This window comes from Juglans regia, chromosome 1 (assembly GCF_001411555.2).
Source record: "Juglans regia cultivar Chandler chromosome 1, Walnut 2.0, whole genome shotgun sequence".
NCBI lineage: Eukaryota > Viridiplantae > Streptophyta > Magnoliopsida > Fagales > Juglandaceae > Juglans > Juglans regia.
The window spans coordinates 5,004,757-5,027,964 of NC_049901.1; the positions used below are offsets into that span (position 1 = coordinate 5,004,757).

A 23,208-nucleotide genomic window follows, 5' to 3' on the forward strand; every position below is an offset into this window, starting at 1 on the left:
TACCCAAAAAAAAAAAAAAAAAAACACAACAATTATATGTATCTTGGTCTTCTTGCTAAAGAGCAAAATGACTGATTCTACGGTTTAGGTAAGCATGCTTGTTTTTCAATTACGTCTCCGTATAAAATTTATGGATCAACCAACTACCCTATGAACAAACATATTGGATTAACTGTCATATTGACAGGTTTTATCTTGAATTTTATTTTATTTTTATCATATTAATTGATGTAGTCTAGAATAATTTTTAGGCTTATTTTGTTTTTAGAGATGAGATGAGATGAGATGAGATGGGATGAGATTAAAGTTAAAAAGTTGAATAAAATATTATTAGAGTATATTTTTTAATATTATTTTTATTTTAAAATTTAAAAAAATTAAATTATTTATTTTATTTTGTATTAGAAGTTAAAAAAATTATAATAATTAAATGAGATGAGATGAAATATTTTTTTAAAACAAACTAACATGTGAAAATTCTTAGAGAATGAATAAGAAAAAAATATATGTAAATTCCAGACATTTTTAGAAATAATTTAAGAATTAATTGGATAAGACGTCCGAGGAAAAAAAGCGGAGAGAGATAAAAATTGACTTTTGACTAAAAAAAAACGTGAAGGAATAATAACACAAGACAGACCGGACAGAAGACCCAGTCCGCTGGATCAAGCTGGCTTGCATAATCTCTCCCTGTCACTTTGACTTTTCCATGTAAATTACGATGCTATCAACTATAATATCATTATTTTTCCGGCACCAATTTTCCAGGCGCGCCATTTAATTAATTAAAACAACAAAAAATAAAAATAAAAGAGAGAGACCAACGGCGAACAGTAGGTCCCACCACGTACGCATCTTCAGATCCCATGTCTTTTCGCGCACAGATTTCGGAGCCAGATCATGACACGTGCCCCCGCATAAGATCTGGGAATCCCACTTGCTTCCCAGCAATAAAGCTATCACGTGCATCACGCTCAGGACCGTTCTTCGAAAGTTGTCGGAGTTTACTACTCTCCGGTGAGCTTTGATACAGTTTGGTCCCATTTTCTCCCTCCAGCGAAATTTGTTTCTACTGTCTCCGGACTCGAATTAGGCGAAGCAAATATTCAAAAATTCGATTGCGATTATTATTTCATATTTTCATTCCGACAAGTCGGAATTGAATTCGGATTTTTTTTTTATTTAAAAATTGGAGTAGAGTAAGAGTTAAAATCGAGATGGGATCGGAATTGGAGTTGGAGTCGGAATGACTTCATACCGACTCCAATATTATACATATGAAAAATCTATGTATTTTTTTATATATTAGTTATATATATTTTATATAAATATAACTCATATGGTTAGTTAAATTCATGATATACTAGTAAGAGTACTCTCATTGGATTAGTTAAAAGTTAAATTCAATGAATATTTAACTATTAAAAAGTAAAATATGCTTACATTGAATTAGCATTTAGGTTATAATAACTTTCAAAAGTTTTTTTAAATTTGAAGGTTACTGTACATACATCAAATACATATTTATTAATTATTTCTCTATTCCTTTCTTTCTATCACATATTTTATCACAATTAATATATTAATTTGACGTAGTGATATATTAATTTAATAAGAACATGATTATTAATTAACATATAATAAGTAGAATAGTAAAATATGATAAAATTAAATAAATTAATAATTAAAAAAATTAAATATTTTTTAAATTATTAGTTATTCATTACCATATAATGAATAAATGTATAATCTAACGTGGAGATTTATGTGAATGAAATAGCTAAAAGTCAAATTTCTTTTTTCTCATCAAAACCGTCATTTAACTTTGACTAATCCAATGAGAGTGCTCTAAGTAGTATGAGTTAATTATCATAAAATAATATGTTTATACTATAATGTGATAGAATAGACTATAATAACATGTAAGTTAGAAATAAGTCAGATATTATTATAATAACATATAATTAAATATTATAGTATAAGTATATAAGATAAATAAGTTACTAGTATAGTACAAATATAATGAGTATATAATGTAATACTAATGTATGATGATACTAGTATAACAAAGTCTATCTAAACGCTATAGTACAAGTCGATTTAAATAGTAATTATTAATAATTAATACTAACAATTAAATTGAGTGATAAAAAATATTATAAAAACTATAAATAAAATGATCAATACTAACAAACTATACTATGATAACATGTAATTAGATACTAGGAAATTAATATTTACTAATAATCAATACTAACAATTATAAAAACTATAAATAAATAAAAACTTAGGGCTAAAACAAAGATTAAGATTAAAATTAAATTTAGGAGTTAAAAAAAAGGCTTGGTTTAGAGTTTACAAAAAAAAAAAGAGCTCAAAACAAGGAAAAAAAATTGGGTTTAGAAGCCCAAAATCGAAGCAGACTAGCCCAAAAGGTACTACCAACCCAAATTCAATCAAAACATCGTCGTTTTGACTACGATTTCTATGCTTCTCTCCCCCTAAGCAAAACGACGTCCTTTGTATAGGAAAAATGACACCATTTTGACTACATTGACTACATTTCTACCCAACCCCGCCCCTGCACAACCTCACTCTCATTTTCATCTCACTTAGGTTCTTTTAGAAACCCAGGTCCTAACACAGTCTGTCACCTCTCTTTGTTTTTGCCCACCGTGCAGCCGTTGATCTACTCCCCCTCACTATCCGACTCACTCACTTTCACTCTCTCACTTACTTACTCACTCTTGAGTATTTGTGGTTTCGTTTAGGATATCAAGAGATCAAGATCGTCGGAGCAACCAACACCATCAAGCACAGCCGATCCATCAAGCGCATCCGATCGAACGACAGAGCACGTGGATGCGGAATTGGAGCAACCAACACCCTCTGTCTCTCAATCTATGTCTCTTGATCTGTGTCAATTTTTGTTGGGTTTAATTTGTTCATTTTAATTTGAGTTTACATATGCATTTTGGTTTGGTTTTTTGGGTGATTTCAGTGATTGGGTGGTTGTGGATCCAACTCTGCTCCAATCTTGACTCTAACTTGTCAGAGTGAAGTCTACAGTGGTCGGAGTCAGAGTTCATATTCAAACTTTGACAAAGTCGGAGTTGGAGTCGAAATTAGGGCATATTGACTTCAATTGAATCGGTGCTCAGCCCTAGCCCAAACCAAACTATATGCCTTACTTCATTCTGCTATTTTTTCTTAACATTCAATTTCATGACTCTTTTCTTTCTTTCCTGTATGAACGATATATACATAAAAAAGAAATAATATTTACAATCTCAAAATTTGTAAATTTCACGCATACTTTTAAAAATAAAAAATAAATCTGAGACGAACATCAAAAATTATTTTTTAATAATGAATTCTAGTTTTTTTTCTTCAAAATGAGTGGGTTAGCTTACACATCTAAAAATTACTCCATTGATAAAAATAAATATATAAAAGAGTGCATGGCGGGGATTCCAATAATAATCTAGCATCTATAAGGGTGCATAAGTGAAAAATGAAGCCAATTAATATAGGGATAGGTGTTGGCTAAAATGACAGAAGTCTAAAAGTAGTTACGTAAGTTCAGGGAAGTCTTTAATTTATGTAATGTAATAAGAAAGCAGAGCAGGTAGGGTCTCGTACGTAGCTGTAAACAATTGTGAGGTTAATGCTATAAAGCTTTACCAAGTCAACTTTAGATAGCTTCTAAACTAGAAAGTAGTTTAGATAGCAATCAAAATCAGCCTAAATTTGTGGTTGAGGGAGTTTGAAGATTAAGCGTACGGTAATGGCCTAATGCACGGTGATGCGGATAGATTTAGAAAGTAAAATGAGAATTTTTTATTTTAGATAAAAATTTAAAATATTATTTTTTAATATTATTATTATTTTAAAATTTAAAAAAATTAAATTAAAATTCAAAAATATTAAATTACTTATTATATTTTATATAAAAATTTTAAAAAATTATAATAATAAGATAAAATAAAAATTTTATATCTCTTCCCACTTTTCAAACAAATTCTACGCAGACATCGATGAAAACTAGAGAATTGAAAGAGGGGATAGAGGGATAGTGACAGAGCAATCCCTCTGACCCTTCAAATTGCAAACATGCATGATCAAACTCGTTGCTCCCAATTCTTATACCTATGTTACCCTTTCTACTATAGCTAGCTAGGATTGTATATATTGTAAAGTGCTCTAGCATGCATGCAGTGAAACGCCAGCCAGCCAGCTAATACGTATGAAGTCGACCAAATAGATTTAAAGCCTCATTTAATTATACAGTTCATATAAGATAAGATAAAATATTTTAATTAATAATGAGATGAAATGAGTTGAGATTGAATAGCTTATAAAAAATTATATATTTAAATAGTGAGATGAGATGATATGAGATATTTTTAAATTTTTGAAATGTGATAAAATGATGAGTCCCATCAATGATTGGAAATAATTTAATAATTATTGATTATATAATAATAAATATATTAATAAAAATGTGATATTTATGAGGATCTGAATTAGTTTCGAATTTCCTAATAAAACCCTAAATTGCATAACAATTCAATAGTCACAAAAATATCAAATACATTGTACTTGGTACAATCTTACTAAGTGCATATTCCACAAATAAAATTATCTACCTCCAATACAAACTACATAATTACATTAATCTTGAAAGGCAGATTCTCCACAGGTAAGGTTTAGAGGCGTGGCGAATCTCTAGTATTCTACCCGTTGTAACTGAAAAATTGTGCAAAGGGGGAAAAAATTGTTCTCAACGGCGAAGAAAAAAAATGCCTCCTCAAAGGGTACAGTAACTTGATTATTTGGCTATAACATCACCGATGACCACCAACGCCATCTCGGTGTATCACCTGCAAGCTGAAAATGCTGCAGCTAGTACAACACAGGCATGAGAGGTGGCACGAGGGTGGTTTATTGCAGATCAAATGGCTCTTCATTTCGTCTGGGGTTCAAAAATGGGTTTGGACATTCGGTGTTTTCAAAATGAGACGAAAAAAATGGTAGAGGAAGACGACGAGCATCAGTGAAGACAATGGCTTTTCACTGTTTAGAATTACTTTTTACTGTTCTTATGTCAGGTATTATGGAATTTGTTGAAAACGTCAGAGATCAGTTGAGATGAAATAAATATGCCCACATTTACATTTGATTACGCAAAACCAGTTTCCGTACAGCTTGAGATGAGATGAAAACATCTCATCCCGGTATCCAAACCGACCTTAAGTTTGGCAACCAACTACATAATTAGGTATATGATTTTACTATACATTAGCCACTATTCACCCCTACACCTTACACTTGACAGTCTTTTTTTCATAGGATATAAGGTGTGGGATAGTGAATAGTGGATGATAAGAATAATTATTTTTAGGTATATACTATATATGTGCATTCTTTGGTTGCGTTTGACAGGCAGATAGAGTTAGGGGTGCTACCCGCCCCCTACGGGGCGGGGTGGCGAGTTTCAACCCCATCTCGGATAACGGGGTGCAGGTGTGGGGGGTCATCCATCCGCCCCCTTACATCCAAAGGCCTAGTAGTGGCGGCCGGATGGGTAGTTTTTTTAGGTTTGAGCACATATTCATATTGCAGTGGACTGTGGAGGTAGACATCGTCTGAGTCGTCTCATGTGTTGCTACAACAATCAATACTAAAATTAATATTGATGAAATCGAAATGAATATAAATAAATCAAAATAAAAAAATAAAAACAACAATTACCAGATGATCCAGATCCAGACTAATCACCACCCTCTTTGTCGGTCTCTTTAAAATCTAAAACATTCGAAACATAAATATCATTTCCCATCGTCTAACTCTGTGTGCATATCAATGCCTCCACAATTATAGAAGACAATAAACTACAGAAATGATCTAATATACGCCCTCCGATACTAAAGGCAGACTCCGAGGCAACGGTGCCAATAAGGATGGCCAACATACAACAGGCAATCTAAAAAAGGATGAGATATTTCTTTGATGTTGCCTTCCACCATCCTAATATGTCGAAATCATCATCATCTTGAATAAGATCCTCTGAAAAATAATTGTCTAATTCTGAAATCACCTCCGTAGATTGATGGACTAGTGTGAGATTATGTGCAATGGTCTTAGTCCATGCCAATCTATTCTTCTTTGTTACCCCGGTGTCTGGATGAGGTGTTGGGATAGGTGTAGGTGTAGTATATGCAATACCACCCTTTTTTATTACCCCGCTACCCACCCCTAGTTTTCACAGCAATCTTGAATTTCTCCAATTTAGAATAAGAAGATCTCAAAAATTTCACAGCCAATCTAACTCGTGCAACCGAGTCATCAACATCTTTCAACCGCTTAGTCACAATTAGATTCAAGATATGTGTAGAATATCTAACATGTAAATATTCACCACCCAAGAATGTCTTATTTGCCTCTCTAAGATAAGTTTTCAGATATTCTAAGGCGACATCATTAGATAAGGCATTGTCAACAAAAACTGGCAAAACTCGTGCCAACCCTTGCTCATTTATTAAGGCCTCTAAGGCCTTCCCAATCATCTCACCCTTATAATCAGTTATTTGATAAAACTTAATAATCTTTTTATAAAGAATCCATTCAGAATCAATGAAATAAATAGTCAAAGAGATATAATTAAAATTTTGGACAGAAGTCCAAGTATCGTTAGTGAGGCAAACTACCAAACTAGCCAATTGGCCTCTCAAAACATATTTATCTTTCTAGTACATTATTTTAATATCCTTTACCACAGTGTGGCGAGAAGAAAGCTTAAATCTAGGTTTCAATCATTTGACAAATTTTTGGAACCCTCTCTCATCCACAAACTGAAAAGGTAGCTTGTCTATGATAACCATACGAGCTAACTTCCTTCTACACTCATCAGCATTATATTTTGTATACCCTTTAAACATTAGACCCTCACTACTCCAATCCGCTATTTTTTTTAGTCCAATTTCTAGTCTAGATTGACTCTTTTCCAGTAAAGATTTTAATATTGGACTCTTCTTGCATTGTTCCTCTAAATGAACCTTTAATTGGGATGTACCATGTTTCCTATAGTGACATCCATATATTTTTTCACAATAATTACATTTAACTTGGGGGTTATTGGGGTCACCACCCTCTAATTTGGTAAAATGAGACCAAACTACAGAAATAAGTTTCTTGCTTTGTGTGGGCTTGGGGGCGGGACAATGTGTATTCCTACTCCCAATGGTTGGAGTAGGGTTAGGTTCTAGGGTAGGGGTACTACTGGTAGAGGTAGGAGAGCTATCAGTAAAATCCCTTTGAGAAGACATTCCTGATTCCACAACACAATAAAAAATTATAAAATTAATCAACACACGACATAAGAAAATCATAACAATACACCACACATGAAAAAAAAGGCAAAGTGCAAACCTCAATTTAAGGGTTCAATCCGAAACGCTTAAATAAATTCACAATTTAGAGGTTTCAATCCAAAACCTCTAAATTGAAATTTAGGGATTTTAATTGGAACATCTAAATGGCTAAATCAATTTATTTAGGGGTTTCGGATTGAACCCCTAAATCAAATCCGAAACCCCTAAATAAATTCACAACTTAGGGGTTTCAATCCAAAACTCCTAAATAAATTCACAATTTAGGGGTTCAATCCGAAACTCCTAAATCAATTTAGAGTTCTAATCCGAATACTTAGAGGCCAGAAATAGTGAAATACAAACTATATAAAAAAAAAAAAAAAACACACACACACACACACACACAGAGAATCAAACACATGCACAAATTTCTCCACAAAACACAAATTCACAATTATTCTCATCATCCATCTCCGATTCAACCAATCCTTCCTCCAATCTCCAATCCAAAACTAAAAATATAAAATTTAAGATTTCGGATTTCTTACATTTGAGTGACGGTAAATGCGAAATTTCAAAATAAGTTCAAACAACGGTGGAGTGACTAGAGTCTCGTTGGTGCTACTCGTGCAGTCGTGCAAGAGAGACTGAGAGAGCGCGAGAGAGATCGAGACATAGAGAGAGTGAGTCTGAGAGTGAGAGAGAAGAGAGTTCGAGAAGGAGAAGGACGCAGTGGGAAAGGGGGGTGGGGGGACCTTAACAAAAGTCTAAAAGTGAAACAGTGGGCCCCCGCACCCTGCTTGATCGGGTCGAAACTCCTGCCCCGCATGGGCGGGAGTGGGGCGAACGGGGTGGGTCAGCGAGGTGCGGGGCCCCGCTGGCCACCCTTAGATGGAGCTGAATTACTCTTGTGCTAATTTTACACAAAAAAAATTAATAACGTGTATGAAAATAGAGAATTAACTGAAACAAATGAAATAGTTAAAAACTATTATTCTCACTATCTTGGAGTTTTTAATAATGAGAAATATAAGAATTTTTTTTTTTTTATCCATCTACCTAAATACATTGCACTTAAATAGAGAATGGAAAGAGGGAATAGAGCCTAGAGGGATAGGGACGGGGCAATATACCCTCAAACCCTTCAAATTGCACACATGCATGATCAAACTCGTCGATCCCAATTCTTATACCTATGTTACCCTTTCTAACTACAGCTAGCTAGGATTATACATGTAAAGTGCTCTAGAATGCATGCATGCAGTGAAACGCCAGCCAGCTAGCTAATATGTTTGAAGCCAACCAAATAGATTTAAGTTTGGCAACCAACTACGTGCATTCTATACCTAATTCTCGTTATCAATAAACTAATCATACTCCAAATGAATACATAGATCATAATATACATTTCATTACACAGATGATCTTACTCTTTTATAGCTTTATATATATATATATATATATGGAGTACTATACGAAGCTCAAAAAGGCAGCGGTACATACCAGCTTTTTGTTTCTCTTTTTGAAAGGCATGCAGCGGTACGTACATGCTTAAAGTAAACTAATTATGTTTTAAGTTTGTTAATCAGCCTCGTAAACTATATCAAGGGTATATTGTCTTAGCCGTAAGTGCATGAAATATTGGCCCATGCATAATCATCGAAGTCGTCATAATATCAACGCATGCAATATTTTCTTCACTTGAACGTCATACAAGCTAGCTAGCAATTATCAATGGGTCTGGAGATCAAGTCAAAGTGACTGTAATACCATTTAACATGAATAGAGGGAAGTAATATACACAAGAAACGCCTTGCTTGCATTAATATTAAATGTGTTGTGTGGGTGTGAATGTAGTATATATAAGGTCCTATTCATATATAAATTAATTAAGCAAATCATAAAATGTATTAAAGTTATGAGAATTAATTAATATTGTCTACAACAAATATTTATATGGGAATATATAATGCACTCAACTGTAAGACTACGTTTGGATGTTGAGTTGAGTTGAGTTGAGTTATAAATAGTAATATTTTATAGGTCTCATTGAGATGAATTTAACTTTTTTAGATTGAAACGAGTTTAACTTTTTAGATTACAAGAAGTTGAAAAAGTAATAATAAATCTTATTAATGATTGATCTGAGATGAGTTCAGATGAATTGAATTTAGTTCAACGATCAAACACAATCTAAGAAATTGGTATGTAGTCGAGGCAGGGGTCATTAGAGAGGCATAAGTACTTCGCTTAACTATTAGAAACCCGAATGTGGAGGTTGGTGAACACCTAATTAATTAATTATGAAGCAAATGACCCTTTTCTTCACATTTTATAGGTCAGTTGGACCACTAGCTAATAAAGTGTGTGCGCATAGAAAAGAAAAATTAAGACGCAAAGATGTCTTCCATGTTTCCCTATTGATTATTAATGGAATAAAGTAATATTATTTAGCATCTTTTTGTGTATCACTATCTCTCTTATATTAAATTATTATAAAATAATTTTTTATATTTAATTTATCTATTAATTATTTGATGTCACGTCAAAACAACACTAAAAAGATAATAATCACAATGATAATGAAAAATATATTTGATTGCAATTATACTCGCTCTGACTTGCTTTTGAATCTTTGATGAGACTCACATGGATGAAGGAATAGAAAATTATTTATTGTGTTTTTGCATGTCTACCAATAATTTGATATCCCGGCAAAAAAATATTAAAAAGATAATGAATAAGATTTTTTTTATTACGATTATTAATTATAGTACTCGTGCAGCGTTAGTTTGGATGAGATTCGAAGGATAAGAACTTAATAGAATTTATTATTTGAAAAATCACATCATTATGGAAAATGTTAAATGCTAAAGGTAAGTAAGAAAAACTTATAAAAAAATTTACTTATCCAAATGTCAATTATTGATATGCTGAAAATCATGAAATTTAAAAATCAAAACTTAAATTTCAAAAAAAAGCAAACAAAATGAGTATTATAGGTAAAATAATAAGTAAAATTGTAAGTACATGTAGCACTACTCTTTATCTTAACTCAAGACAAATATAAACTATAATAATGATAGAGTAGTACTACATGTACTGAGCACTAGCATTAGTTTCTCTATATGCATATGCAAAACCATATCTCTTGGTGATTGATTTTGCATATCGAAAAAAGCTCTCACATTAGATTATATATTTTTTAATCAAATAATAATAAAATATTATTTTTTTCTAAAATTATTTTTTCTTAATATGTTTCAAATAAGCAATTATCAATTTTTTTTTTATCTGCTTCATCGAATAAGCAATTATTAATCTCGTTCCGTCCTCTTTGATTTCTTTGTCTGTTTTGCTATTGAGAGAGAGATAAATATTAAAGGGTAGGAGATAGAAAAAAATTAAAATAATGTTTGGAAAGTGAACAATGTTTCTTCAAATTTAAAAAAATATTGTTCATTGATATGCAAAATTTTGAAAATGCATAAACTAATGCAGAATAATTTGAAGAGATATTATGTAAACATGAAGAGGAATAAGTCATTACCAATACTCTTATAATTTTCAATTCTGCTATAGACAGTCGTTATATACAATCGGTGCGTAGTCGTTGACGCCACGTCAATTTAAAAAAAATAATTCCGAGCTTTATCTTCTGGGTACACCAACCTCATCATCACCAAGCTAGTGCACCTCAAAATTTCAAGCTGTAAAATTTCAGGCAATGTAAAACCCATCTCGGTACTTTCCCTCCACTGGGTAGGCTCAACAACTCCATAAATGGTACTTTCCCTTTTGATTTTCCTCCACTTGGTAGACTTAACTTCCTGAACATTCGCTTGATAATTTCACACTAGTAGTTGACCCAGACAAGTATTAGAGATTTGGAAAATCCACGTTCATCTAGTCTGGGACCTCAATTTTCAATACTTCCAAAATGCCAAGCATTGATCATGTCCAACCTCATTCCAAAACCCCACCTCACAGTCGCAGACTCCTCCAAAAACACAACCCTTTGAACAAAAACTCCAGCACTAAAAACCCGAAATCAAAAAACAAAGCTCTGGTTCTGGGTCTATCATGTGCATCTGCATCAGTCTTTGTTTTCATGGCCATCTGTATGGGTTTGTTGTACAGAAGGAACATACTTGCAAGACAGAACAAATGGGCAATCTCCAAACCTATCCAATTGCCCTTCAAGTACGAGAAATTAGGGTCATTTTCATTCGAGACGGAGTCGAGAAAGTCATGGGTCGCGGACATCAAAGAATCAACGTCGGCTCCAGTGGTGATGTTCGAGAAGTCATTGATGAATATGACTTTCAAGGATCTGATCGCCACCACTTCACACTTCGGCAAGGAGTCCCAGCTCGCAGAAGGTAGGAGTGAGCCCTTGTACAGAGCCATCCTCCAGGGAGAAATCCATGGAAATTTTTTAGAGAGGTCTTTGTCTTCAAGGGAGAGATTCACAGAGAGTCTCGGTGAAATGGAATTCATCTTCGAAGGAGAAAAACACAAAGTGGGAGGGAAATGGAAGGAGGGAGACTGGAGAGTCAGAGGGAGTGAAACGATGCATTTTTATTTTTCCACGTCAGACGTGTTTGCACCGCGCTTGCACCAAGCGACTGCCTATAGCTTTTTTCTATAATTTTACTTATGGAAAATGCTAGTGACCCCACTGTGGGATCTCGTTTTCACGTCCCATTTGACGTGGGTCCTCCATGTTTGCTTCTTTTAATTTTTTTTTCCACGTTGGCTTGGCTGAAATAGATTCTCCCCCAGCCCGAGCTTGGCATTCACCTTTCTCCCCAGCCCATCGAGTTCGTCATTCTCAGCCCCTGCGAGTTCGTCCATTCCCAACCCCATCGATTTCGTTTCCCCTCCCCTCCCCTCCATCTCCGACCTCTTCTCAGCGTCTGCAACTATTTCCTCTTCCTCTGTCTCTGCAAGCAAAGAACAGGTCCTTATGAGCAGAGCGCAAGCCATAGGTACCACACACATTGCGTCTTTATATCTTACAGGGTTCAAAAAGTCCAGTATCGACAAATGCCTCTTGAAGTGCCTGGCTCTTAAAGGGTATACCCCAAACCGACCGTTCAATGAGAGCTCGAGGGTCAGCTCAATGTCCTCTGTATCTTCGCTTGGGTATTCCAATTTCCTCGAAAAATGATTCCCAGATATAAATCCCTGCAACAGATCCCTCGCAATTTTACTCCTTTGCTTGGTAGTTTGCTGGGGTTCTCTACTTCCAAATTTTCGATGTCCTCAGCTTGGCCATTGAGATTTAGGAAGACCCAAATTTGCAAACTTGATGACAAGAGTAGAATCATAGAAAGACAACCCGAGAAAACGATAATAGATAAAGAAAGATGATTGTAAATAGGAAATTAAAAAAATAAGGAGAACAAAACAAAAAATAACCTATCAGCTACATATTTTCCTTTTGAAAACTGGTTCCAACGTTGTTTTTCGTCAAACCAAAAAATCTTTCCTGGCATAAACTCTCCTGGAGAACAAACCCAGCCATGAGACGAAACAAACGTTACGAAAAAAAGAAATGATAGTTGTAGTCGTGAGTGCGCAAGCGTCGCGTAATCACTTTAAAATAAATAAATAAATATCGGACCCACATAAAAAAATTATTTTTTAATAGTAGACCTCATTCTTTTTCAAAGTGACTGCACGATACTTACTCATTTCAGGACTGCATATAACATTACTCCATAGAAAAAGAAGGGTAATGGATTGCAGGGAAAAATTTGTGTAAATTAGCTAACAAAATTACTTGAACAACCTTGCCAATTCATAAAAAGGAAGCCAACATGGAGGACCCACGTCAAACGGGATGTGAAAACGGGATCCCACAGCAGGATTCCTAGCATTTTTCTTTACTTATATTTTTATTTACAAAATTTATTTTATTAGTTTTCTTTTAAAATTTTAATTTTAATTTAAAAAAACAAAAAACAAAACCATACAGAGCAAGACGAGTAGAATTAATAAACTAATTGGTATGATACGTGTACAAATTGGAATAATTGGATATGTAACTTTCAAGCTTAAACCGGCGCGCAACCGACCAGTTATGTCTTGTTTCAAATCGTTAAACATGACGTCATTAATTCACAAGAATATTTGCTGCCCGATTAGTTCTTGAAGATGAAGTTGGAATATGTAGCTTTTTGAAAGTGGCTTTTCATTACAAAACAAGCTTGAGAGCGACCAAATTAGCATCCAATGCAATTTCCATGCATTTTCCACGTGGACTAGGCCCCGGCCCGGACAGCACCCTTGACCTACCATATACTTCTCCACAACATTTTAAAAAATATATGTATATGCATGTATATTATATATATATAAGAAATATTTTAATTATAATAAAATTTTATAAAAATAAATTTATAAATTAATATAACTTTATATTATATATTAAATTATAAAATAGATTTAATATATTATATAAAATCATATTAATTTATAAATTTATTTTAACGACATGTCTTTCACATGATTGGAACATTGATATTTATATATTACATATATAAATTGCTTCATGAATCTGACGTCGTTAGAAAGTTTGACCAAAATTGAGAAATAGTTGTATAATCGGATCGAGTTTAATATTAAAACGCTGGCCGCCCAAGGAATTCGATCTCGTAGTTCTATATGTATTTTAAAATATTACAAAGGAAAATATGGCATTGGCCAAGAGGTACTGTTAAAAACAAAGGAGAAAATAGTCGAGTTTGTTGATGATAATTTACCTAAAACCATTATTGCTAAACGTGACAACAATCTCCTTCAGTCATACGCAACTACCGACCAATAAAAAACATCGTTATCAAGTGAAAAAAAGATACGTGTACGAGGAGACTCATGCATATGAAATCCGACACTTTAATTTTCAGCATCCAGATCATTCTTATAAATAGGAGTGTAACTGATCCGGTCCGGTTCGGTTTTGGATAAAATTTAGGATCGAATCGGTATGTATCGGTTTTGTATTTTTTAAAACCGATTACGCACCGGTTACCGTCCTAAACCGGTACTTCCGGTTTTACCAGTTTCAGGTCCGGTCCGGTCCGGTTTTCTGATTTTTTTAAAATGTAAATTTCACAATTTTTCATTAAAAATTTGTTTATAAAAAAAAAAAATTGATTTAAAAAAAAAAACTGTTTTATAATTTTATTAATATATTAGACTATATAATAGTATTAATATTAGACTATTGGTATAGTTATAAGTTATATATTAGTATTAGTTATAAAATTTTAGTGATTTAATATTAACATTTTATGTAATAATTTATAAATTATAATAAGAAATTATTTCATATATGAATATATATGTTATATATAAAATTTCACATAAAAATTTATAATTATACATTATATATAAACCTTATATATAGTAATATTTAATATATATAAAATATTTTGTATAAAACTTATATATAAAAATATTATTTTTTATTTTTTTTAATCAACCGGTCCGGTCCTGTTCAGTTCGGTCCAAAAAATCCCAGAACCGGAACCGGACCGGAACCGGCCGGTTTTTACGTTTTAAAAACCGGTTCTGGACCGGACCGGTTCAAAACCGGTAAAACCGGTCCGGTTTTTCAGTTTTCCGGTTTGAGTTTACACCCCTACTTATAAATGTATGTTTTTTCCTAATCGAATATTAGAAATGATTAAAATAAAAACATAAGCTAGCTAGCTCTCATGACAACGTATTACTTTGATATTAAAGTTGATGAAAATCATGACATGATGAGAAATTTCATGAAACAATTTCATTATTTGGAAGCAAACTCACTTGTCAAAGTAATTAGGTATGAGTCTTGCTACAAATCAGTAATTGTTCACATCATATACCCTATATTTATAATTTTTTTATAGGATGTATGAGTGTTTTTTATAAGATGTAAAGTGTGAGATGGTAAATAATAACTGATGAGAATATTTTTTTAATAAATATATACTATAATTGTGCATTATTTGGTTGCGTTTGTCGGACAAATAGAGCTGAAATACTCTTGTGCTTAGAGGTGTAACCGGTCCGGTCCAATCCGGTTTTGGATAAAATCTAGAACCGAATTGGTATATACCGGTTTTGTATTTTTCAAAACCGATTACGCACCAGTTACCCTCCTAAACCGGTACTTCCGGTTTTACCGGTCCAGTCCGGTCCGGTTTTTCGATTTTTTAAAAATGTTAGTTTCACAATTTGTCATTAAAAATTTATTTATAAAAAAAAAATTGATTTAAATTTTTTTTTTTTAGTTTTATTAATATATTAGACTATATTTAGACTATATAATAGTATTAATATTAGACTATTAGTATAGTTATAAGTTATATATTAGTATTAATTATAAACTTTTAGTGATTTAGTATTAACATTTTATGTAATAAATTATAAATTATAATAAGAAATTATTTCATATATAAATATATATATAATTATATATATTATATATAAAAATTCACATAAAAACTTATAATTATACATTATATATAAAACTTATATATATTAATATTTAATATATATAAAATATTTTGTATAAAACTTATATATAAAAATATTATTTTTTATTTTTTTTAATCAACTGGTTCGGTCCAAAACATCCCGGAACCGGCCGGTTTTTACATTTTAAAAACCGGTTTCGGATTGGACCGGTTCAAAACCGATCCAGTCTAGTCCGGTCCAGATCGATTTTCCGATTTTTCAATTTGAGTTTACACCCCTACAGTTGTACTAATTTTACACCAAAAAAATTAAGAGAAAATATACTTACAACCGTGAATTGTATAATCGCCGCGTAATCGCTTTAAAAAAAATGAATAAAACATGAGATCTACATGAAAAAATTAATTTTTTAATAATAGACTCTACTCTTTTTTAAAATAATTACGCGACGGTTACGCACTTCACAATTGTATGTAAAATTACTCAAAAATTAATAACCCGTCTACATGCGTGCGCATGCATTTATGTCGAAGGCAAAAAGAGAATTCTCAATATTAATTTTGTGAGTTAGTTCCACGCCCTCCTCTAGCAATGAAGCCAAGTCAACTCCTTTTCAATTATTAAAACTCGTATTATTAATGGAATTGACTATATCAGACTGAAAAAGTCTTTTAAAATGTCATCACGACCATAAAATATGACTACGTCACATTTTATTAAAGAGTTATTTATTTATAAGGTAGTAATTTAAATAATAAAATTTTATTTATAAAATTTAAATTAAATTATATCATATAAATATTTATTAAATATACTCTACTCTCCCATTTGAGAATAAAATCTTTTACCTAACAAATGTTAGTGAAAATATGATATTTAATTTTATCATTAATGACTTCTCCTTATGATCTAATATAAAATATTAGAGTAAATGTTAAGAACATTATCATGCCTATGACTTATTTAGATAGTGAGATGATATGTGATGATTTTAAATGAATTGAATAAAATATTATTATTATTTTAAAATTAAAAAAATTAAACTGTTTATTATATTTTATATAAAAATTCTACAAATAACTGGAATTAATTTTATTTCTAGAATTCCCTCAAATATATGTACCTCGCGTTCGGCATTCTCAACCTTTTTATACCATGTTTGTATTGAAAATAAATAAAGGAAGGAAAGAAACCAAAATGAAACTGTCTATCTGTGTTTTGGACCCGTCGGGCGTCTACCCACGAGGAATCCTGTTGACGAGTCCAACCTACACACGGTACCAGGTACACCCTAAACTATCCTACACGGTCAAACTTCCTATCACAAATTAAAAAATATATATATATATATATATATATATATAAGAATAATGCTACATTAGTCATAAAATACGTAAATATTATGTAGTCACTTTAAAAAAGAGTATGATCCACTCATAAAAAATTAATTTCTTTTCATATAGACCCCATATTTATTTACTTTTATCAAAATGACTGCACGATACTTATACAGTCATGACTGTAAATATCATTTCTCTATATATAATTATAACATGTATAAATATTATGACTCGGACAACTCTCTCATTCAGAATAATCCGTTTTACTTGACGATAATTGTAAAAGTAATTTTTTTTATTTATATATTTTTTAATATATTTAGATATTTTTAAAAAATAAAATAATATATTAATATACTTAAAATTACTTCATTTATCATTATATTAAAAAAAAAATTCAGTAGTTAAATGGAACGGTCAATTTGAAACAATAGACTATTATAGATATAATTTAATTTAAAATAAAAATTTTAAAATTTAAATTTTATAAATTAAATTTGATCATTTATATGTTTTGTATACTGAATTAAATATAAAATAACTCAATAAAAAAATAAAATTAAACACTATTTTGTATTTTCTTCTTTCTTTTTCAAAATCGCGAAGTTGAAAACCGACCGACCACTGAGATAGAGAATTATTAATATTAATATATATCGGACAGAGACAGTCGGATCTCTTTTCTCCTCTTCCTTCCAATGGTATTCAAAAGCCAAGACTACACGTGGCTTTGAAACCCGCGAATCTACAGGCGCCACCCAATAGATCGTACTTCATTTTCAACCCTACTTTAACATTTACAAAAAAAAAAATAATATAAAAAAGGACCAAACTCGCAGAACCTTTGATGTAGCAACTGCGTCGTTTCTTTTTTTTTTTTTTCTCGGGTTTTCTTGAGAGGTTGGGTTTGGAACGGTGTAGAATTTTGGGCTAGGGTTTGGGTTCAGTGGTGGAAGAAGAGTAGGAGAGTGGTGATGGCACCGGTGCCTGTAAGGCTCCCCGGGGTCGACGAGAAGTTGCAGAAGATTTTGGAGGCTAATATGGACGAAGCGCCAGCCAGAAGGCTTGCTCGCGACTCTTTCAAGGATATTCAGCTTGGGATTGACCACATATTGTTCAAGGTATTGCCTTACAGTTTACTTGTTTGTTTTTCCGTTTTCTGTTGCATTGGTTTATTGCCTTGGTGAATCAAACTTTGTGAATAATGTATGCGATCTCTCTGTGCGTGCGTGCGTCTTCGTTAATTGCTTTGAATTTTGATGAATAGTTTCATGCTAACTTTAGTCGTATGTAGAGGAAATTACGGTTTACTCTCACCTGCTTTGGCTCAAAATTTAAAAGGTTGGCCATTATTATCTGCTGCATGTACTACTTCAAATTTTAATGAATGAGTTTGCAATTCTGATTTTGGTTCTATATTTTCAAGGTACATAATTGTAACGATTTGTGAGGAAAAAAAATACGATCAACTTTTAAATGCATCAGTTTACTCAAAAAACTACTTCTAAGAGACCATTTTACCTTTGAGACTATACATATGATGGGTATGGACTGATAAACTTAGTGTAATGTTGACCCTCAATCGATGTTTGCTGAATAATATTGATCGCTTTGTATTTCACTGTGTTGCAGACACCATGTGATGGACTAGAAGTAAAGGAGGTCAGAACTCTAGACTTTTATGATTTATCTATAAATTCTCACCCTTTTTTTTCAGAAAATCTGGTTCGTAACGAGGTTTTGTGTGCCAAAAAAATGGAGTTTATTAAGGCTTCCATAATTGGATGTTATGTTTACTTTTGGTATCTGAATGGAATAATCGAAGTCATTGATCTCCCAAGTGCACCTCTCCCTAATCCTCAGTGTCAATTCTTTGTTGGTAGAAATTGCTTAAACATGTCAAGCTGCACGATGGTGATGTCAGTGAGCTGAGGTTTTGTTGCAGGGGAGAAAGGGTGATGTGACCAGGAAATAGATAGGCTCTACTTAAGACTCCAATTGCTAGTTATGCAAAACTTGATAAAGCAGCTTACTGAATGTATATTATACGTGCAGAAAACCGCTTCTATTTCTTTGGACTTACTGGTCATCATCATTTGAAAGTAAAAGATATCCAACACCAATTTTGACTAAAATTGCGATTAAGAGAAACAGTTTGATTCTCATCTCATCCCTAAATGGGGAAGTTTTCTTTACTTTTACATTAAAAGAAGGCAACTAGAAACTGATCATCTCCCTCTCTCTCTCTCCATTGTATTTTATTTTTTTTGCCATTTAATTCTTATTTAGGTGGAGCTGAAATAGGTTTCCTACAAATTCTTATGATGATAGCATAGTTGTTTATAATTGCTGTGTCAATCCCATATAGTTTTGCAAAGTTGCTATTGCTTTTCTTTTCCATAAATGATGGTCATTCAATATATTTTTGCAGTCATATGAAGTGAACTCTAGAGGAGTTGAAATTTTTTCGAAAAGTTGGCTTCCAATCACCTCTCGCCTCAAAGCATTGGTGTGCTTTTGTCATGGTTATGGAGATACTTGTACATTTTTCTGTGAAGGCAGGGAGATCTTTCTGTTTTTTTTCTCCCTCCTTTTCTTTGGTTAAGTAGTGACTGCTATAAAAACACCTGTTAGATCTCTTCTTTCTTTCTTTCTTTCTTTCTTCATTGATAAAAAAAAAAAAAAAAAGGTTTAGTGACCACCAATAGGAACAACTGTCAAGTAGTGGCCATGACAAATTCGAGATAACTGATTGTCAGGTTGTGATAGTGACAAATTCGCTATAACTGAACTTGGTCATGACATTGTTGACAGGAATTGCAAGGAAGTTGGCGTCATCTGGATTTGGCGTTCTTGCAATGGATTATCCTGGATTTGGCCTTTCAGAAGGTCTCCACGGCTATATTCCAAGCTTTGACAGGCTTGTTGATGATGTTATTGAGCATTACTCAAAAGTCAAAGGTAAGCTAAGTTGTTGAGCCTTTCTGCAAAGAATTCTTGAATAGTGATGGTCTTTATCTATTTTGGTTTCATTTATCTTGGAAAGAAAGAAAATGGTTTGTTTCCACTACACAGAAAACCAGTTAATTTCTTTGTCTGCTCAACGAGTCACCTCCTCCTTTTGGAGTTTTCCATTTTCTCAGAATGTGGTTGAATGCATAATGTAACAGTTTAACTAAATGATTTGTATACAAGCTATCATGTTATACCTAACATTGGTTATATGGTTAGCTCACAATGATTTTTTGGGTTAATTTAAATTGTAGAGAACCCTGAGTTTCGTACTCTCCCAAGCTTCCTTTTTGGTCAATCTCTGGGTGGAGCTGTAGCTCTGAAGGTGCACCTGAAACAACCTAATGCATGGGATGGCGCTATTCTTGTTGCGCCTATGTGCAAAGTACTTTTCTAAACCTATGTTAGAAAGCCTGATTAGTTGACCTGCAATTAACTGCAATTTGTTTTTGGACAGATCGCAGATAACATGGTCCCACCATGGTTACTCACGCAAATTCTGATTGGGGTAGCTAAATTTCTTCCAAAATGGAAGCTAGTTCCACAAAAAGACTTGGCTGAGGCAGCATTTAGAGACCTGAAAAACAGAGAGCTGGTTTGTCTCTTTACATGAATAGATAATTCCAATGAGCAAAAGGATAGTATGTTTTGGGCTTGTAGAAAAGATTAAGGTTGTGGGAGGCTTCAGTTTTCTGTAATTTTTGCATTTTATTCTCTCTCCGCCTTTAGCTGCCTTATTGTATCAGTCCATCCGTTCTTGCATTAGTTCTTTCTAGCTAAAGTGTTTTAATGTTTCTGCAACTACAGACAGCTTATAATGTCATTGCTTACAAGGATAAACCACGCTTGGGGACTGCTTTGGAGATGCTTAGAACCACTCAAGAGATAGAACGGCGACTGCAAGAAGTATGCTAATTCTTTGAGACTCTGTTTATTGCATTTATGGGTAGTTTTATTAACTACACCTCTGTTCTTAACTTCTGCTCAAACTGGATCCTGAACAGTGTTTTACGTGCCCTGCGTTGTCATCATTTTCATGTTCTAATATTTTTTATTGTCTATACTTTCTCCCGGATGTCATGTCGTAACTATTTGATCAGTTGGATTTAGGGACCAGTCTAAGTGGCTGGAATCTTTTGTCAATTAAAGCTGTTAAATCATTCGTGGCCTCTCAGAAATTGCCTTTAATTTAAGCCAAATAAATGTCCAAAGGAAGAAGACTGAAATTTTTTTTTTTTCCATGCATTTTTAAAATTCTCTGAACCTTTTCAAACATACCGGTAGTGTATCATGACAAATTAGCAAAGTACACCATGGCAAATGAATTGATGCATAATACCTGTTATCATTATTTAGTTCAGGATGAAAGGGGGCTGCCTTCAAGGAATCTATACTATGGATAAAAGGGAACGACATGGAGCAATTGGTAAAATCTGTCGATGATTTTATCACTTGATCATGTCCTTGCTAACACATCAGTATATCCAGAGCCGCGAGTCTTTAGGTTAGATCTGGAACTGGAAGTCTGAAAGTTGGGATTTATTTGGACGTCTGAAAACCATTCTGCCCACACCTATATCACATTGTGTATTCATCTGATGCTAATGAGATTCATGTTCAATATACAATATGCTTTTTCCAGGATTTAATTTTTAAATATGCTTCATGACTATGTCCTACCGAAATGATTTGTAGGAAGTAAAAGCTATTTACCATATTACGTGCTGGGACAATGGTTTGGGTTTATTTTATCTGGAACATCAGAACAGTTATTTTATAGGAGTAATTAGAAGTAATTATCTTAGTCGAGTCATAATTGCTGTAATTACAGGTCTCTCTGCCGTTGTTGATCTTGCATGGGGAGGCTGATATTGTAACTGATCCATCCGTGAGCAAGGCCTTGCATGAGATAGCAAGAAGTTCAGACAAGAAGCTTAATCTTTACAAGGATGCCTACCATTCTCTTCTCGAGGGTGAGCCAGATGAAATCATAATTCAAGTTTTCAATGATATAATTTCTTGGCTTGATGAGCACAGCGTTAAAAGTACTTCCCACTGAACAATTTGTCTCCCTCTTTGTCTCAGTTGTATTAATTAATTAATTATTTATTTTTATCTAAAGAAGCTTTGATTGTCTTTGAATAAAAATGCTGCTGTTGCAGGCCACTCTGATAAATTAATAGCAAATAAGTGCTGCAGAGTCTTCTATTGTTTCCCATGAATTTATTTTTATCTAAATTAGAAGCGTGCTGAGTGGTATTTTTCATTTTTAGTTACACATGTTGATATCAATAAGTTTAGCGCATCGATTGTAAAAATTGACTCAAACAAGACAAATGCAAGTCCAAAAGAAAGCGACCTAAACACCAAGTCTTCCAACGTGCTTGACTTTTGATCAATTGGGGGAGGCTATAAGATTTGAATGAGTCGATTTTATATTTATTTTGGATTTTATTATAAAAAAAAAAATGTGAATTAGGGGCCATTCGGCCCGTCTTTTATGGCCCTCAATGGGACTACGGGAGAAATGAATTTCATGGGGTGCTTCAAAATCTTAAGAAAAAGGAAAAAGTTATTATATGTGTAAGTCAGTGTATAAATCTTGTTGCTGACATGACAAAACTTGACTTCTAAAATAAAAAATGCAACTTATTTTACAAATTAAATCTTATCACGTCAACAACTATTTGTAAACACATATAGATGTTTGACAGAATTGGAAGAGATGAGACGCGGCCCACCAATAAACGCAACCCATAGACCCATTACGCCTCAATCTGACTTGCAGTAATTCCACCTCCCAAGTCACCAAACCTCATCAAGAATCATAGCAATCTTGATTCAAGATTGCAACTTTCAGATCACTATTGGATCCATGAATTCGCCCGTCAGGACCATCAGCCGATTCGAAGAAAGTCCAGTAGGTTCTACCTAGACCCATTGAGCATCGTTTTTTTTTTAAAAGAAAATCTGGTAGGCTACTGCATGCACAAATCGTAGACCTGGTA

The 23,208-nt window shown here is 33.1% G+C and overlaps 1 protein-coding gene across 1 annotated transcript; it reads left to right on the forward strand.

Annotated features, from left to right (window-relative positions):
• Window positions 1-18,004: 18,004 nt before the first annotated feature.
• On the forward strand, window positions 18,005-22,400 carry LOC108988223 (caffeoylshikimate esterase). The gene is made up of 8 exons (XM_018961407.2): window positions 18,005-18,309; window positions 18,821-18,850; window positions 19,620-19,746; window positions 20,003-20,149; window positions 20,455-20,585; window positions 20,658-20,795; window positions 21,008-21,106; window positions 22,032-22,400. Exons 1-8 carry the CDS (start codon window positions 18,163-18,165, stop codon window positions 22,257-22,259), a joined length of 1,047 nt encoding a protein of 348 aa, XP_018816952.1. The 5' UTR covers window positions 18,005-18,162; the 3' UTR covers window positions 22,260-22,400.
• The last annotated feature ends 808 nt before the right edge of the window (window positions 22,401-23,208 follow it).

Excerpts from the sequence above, each read along its gene's own strand:
- LOC108988223 (XM_018961407.2), top strand. The coding sequence starts at position 18,163 with ATGGCACCGGTGCCTGTAAGGCTCCCCGGGGTCGACGAGAAGTTGCAG. Across the intron at positions 18,310-18,820 it reads TTGACCACATATTGTTCAAG|ACACCATGTGATGGACTAGA; the intron begins GTATTGCCTTAC and ends ACTGTGTTGCAG. Across the intron at positions 18,851-19,619 it reads ATGGACTAGAAGTAAAGGAG|TCATATGAAGTGAACTCTAG; the intron begins GTCAGAACTCTA and ends ATATTTTTGCAG.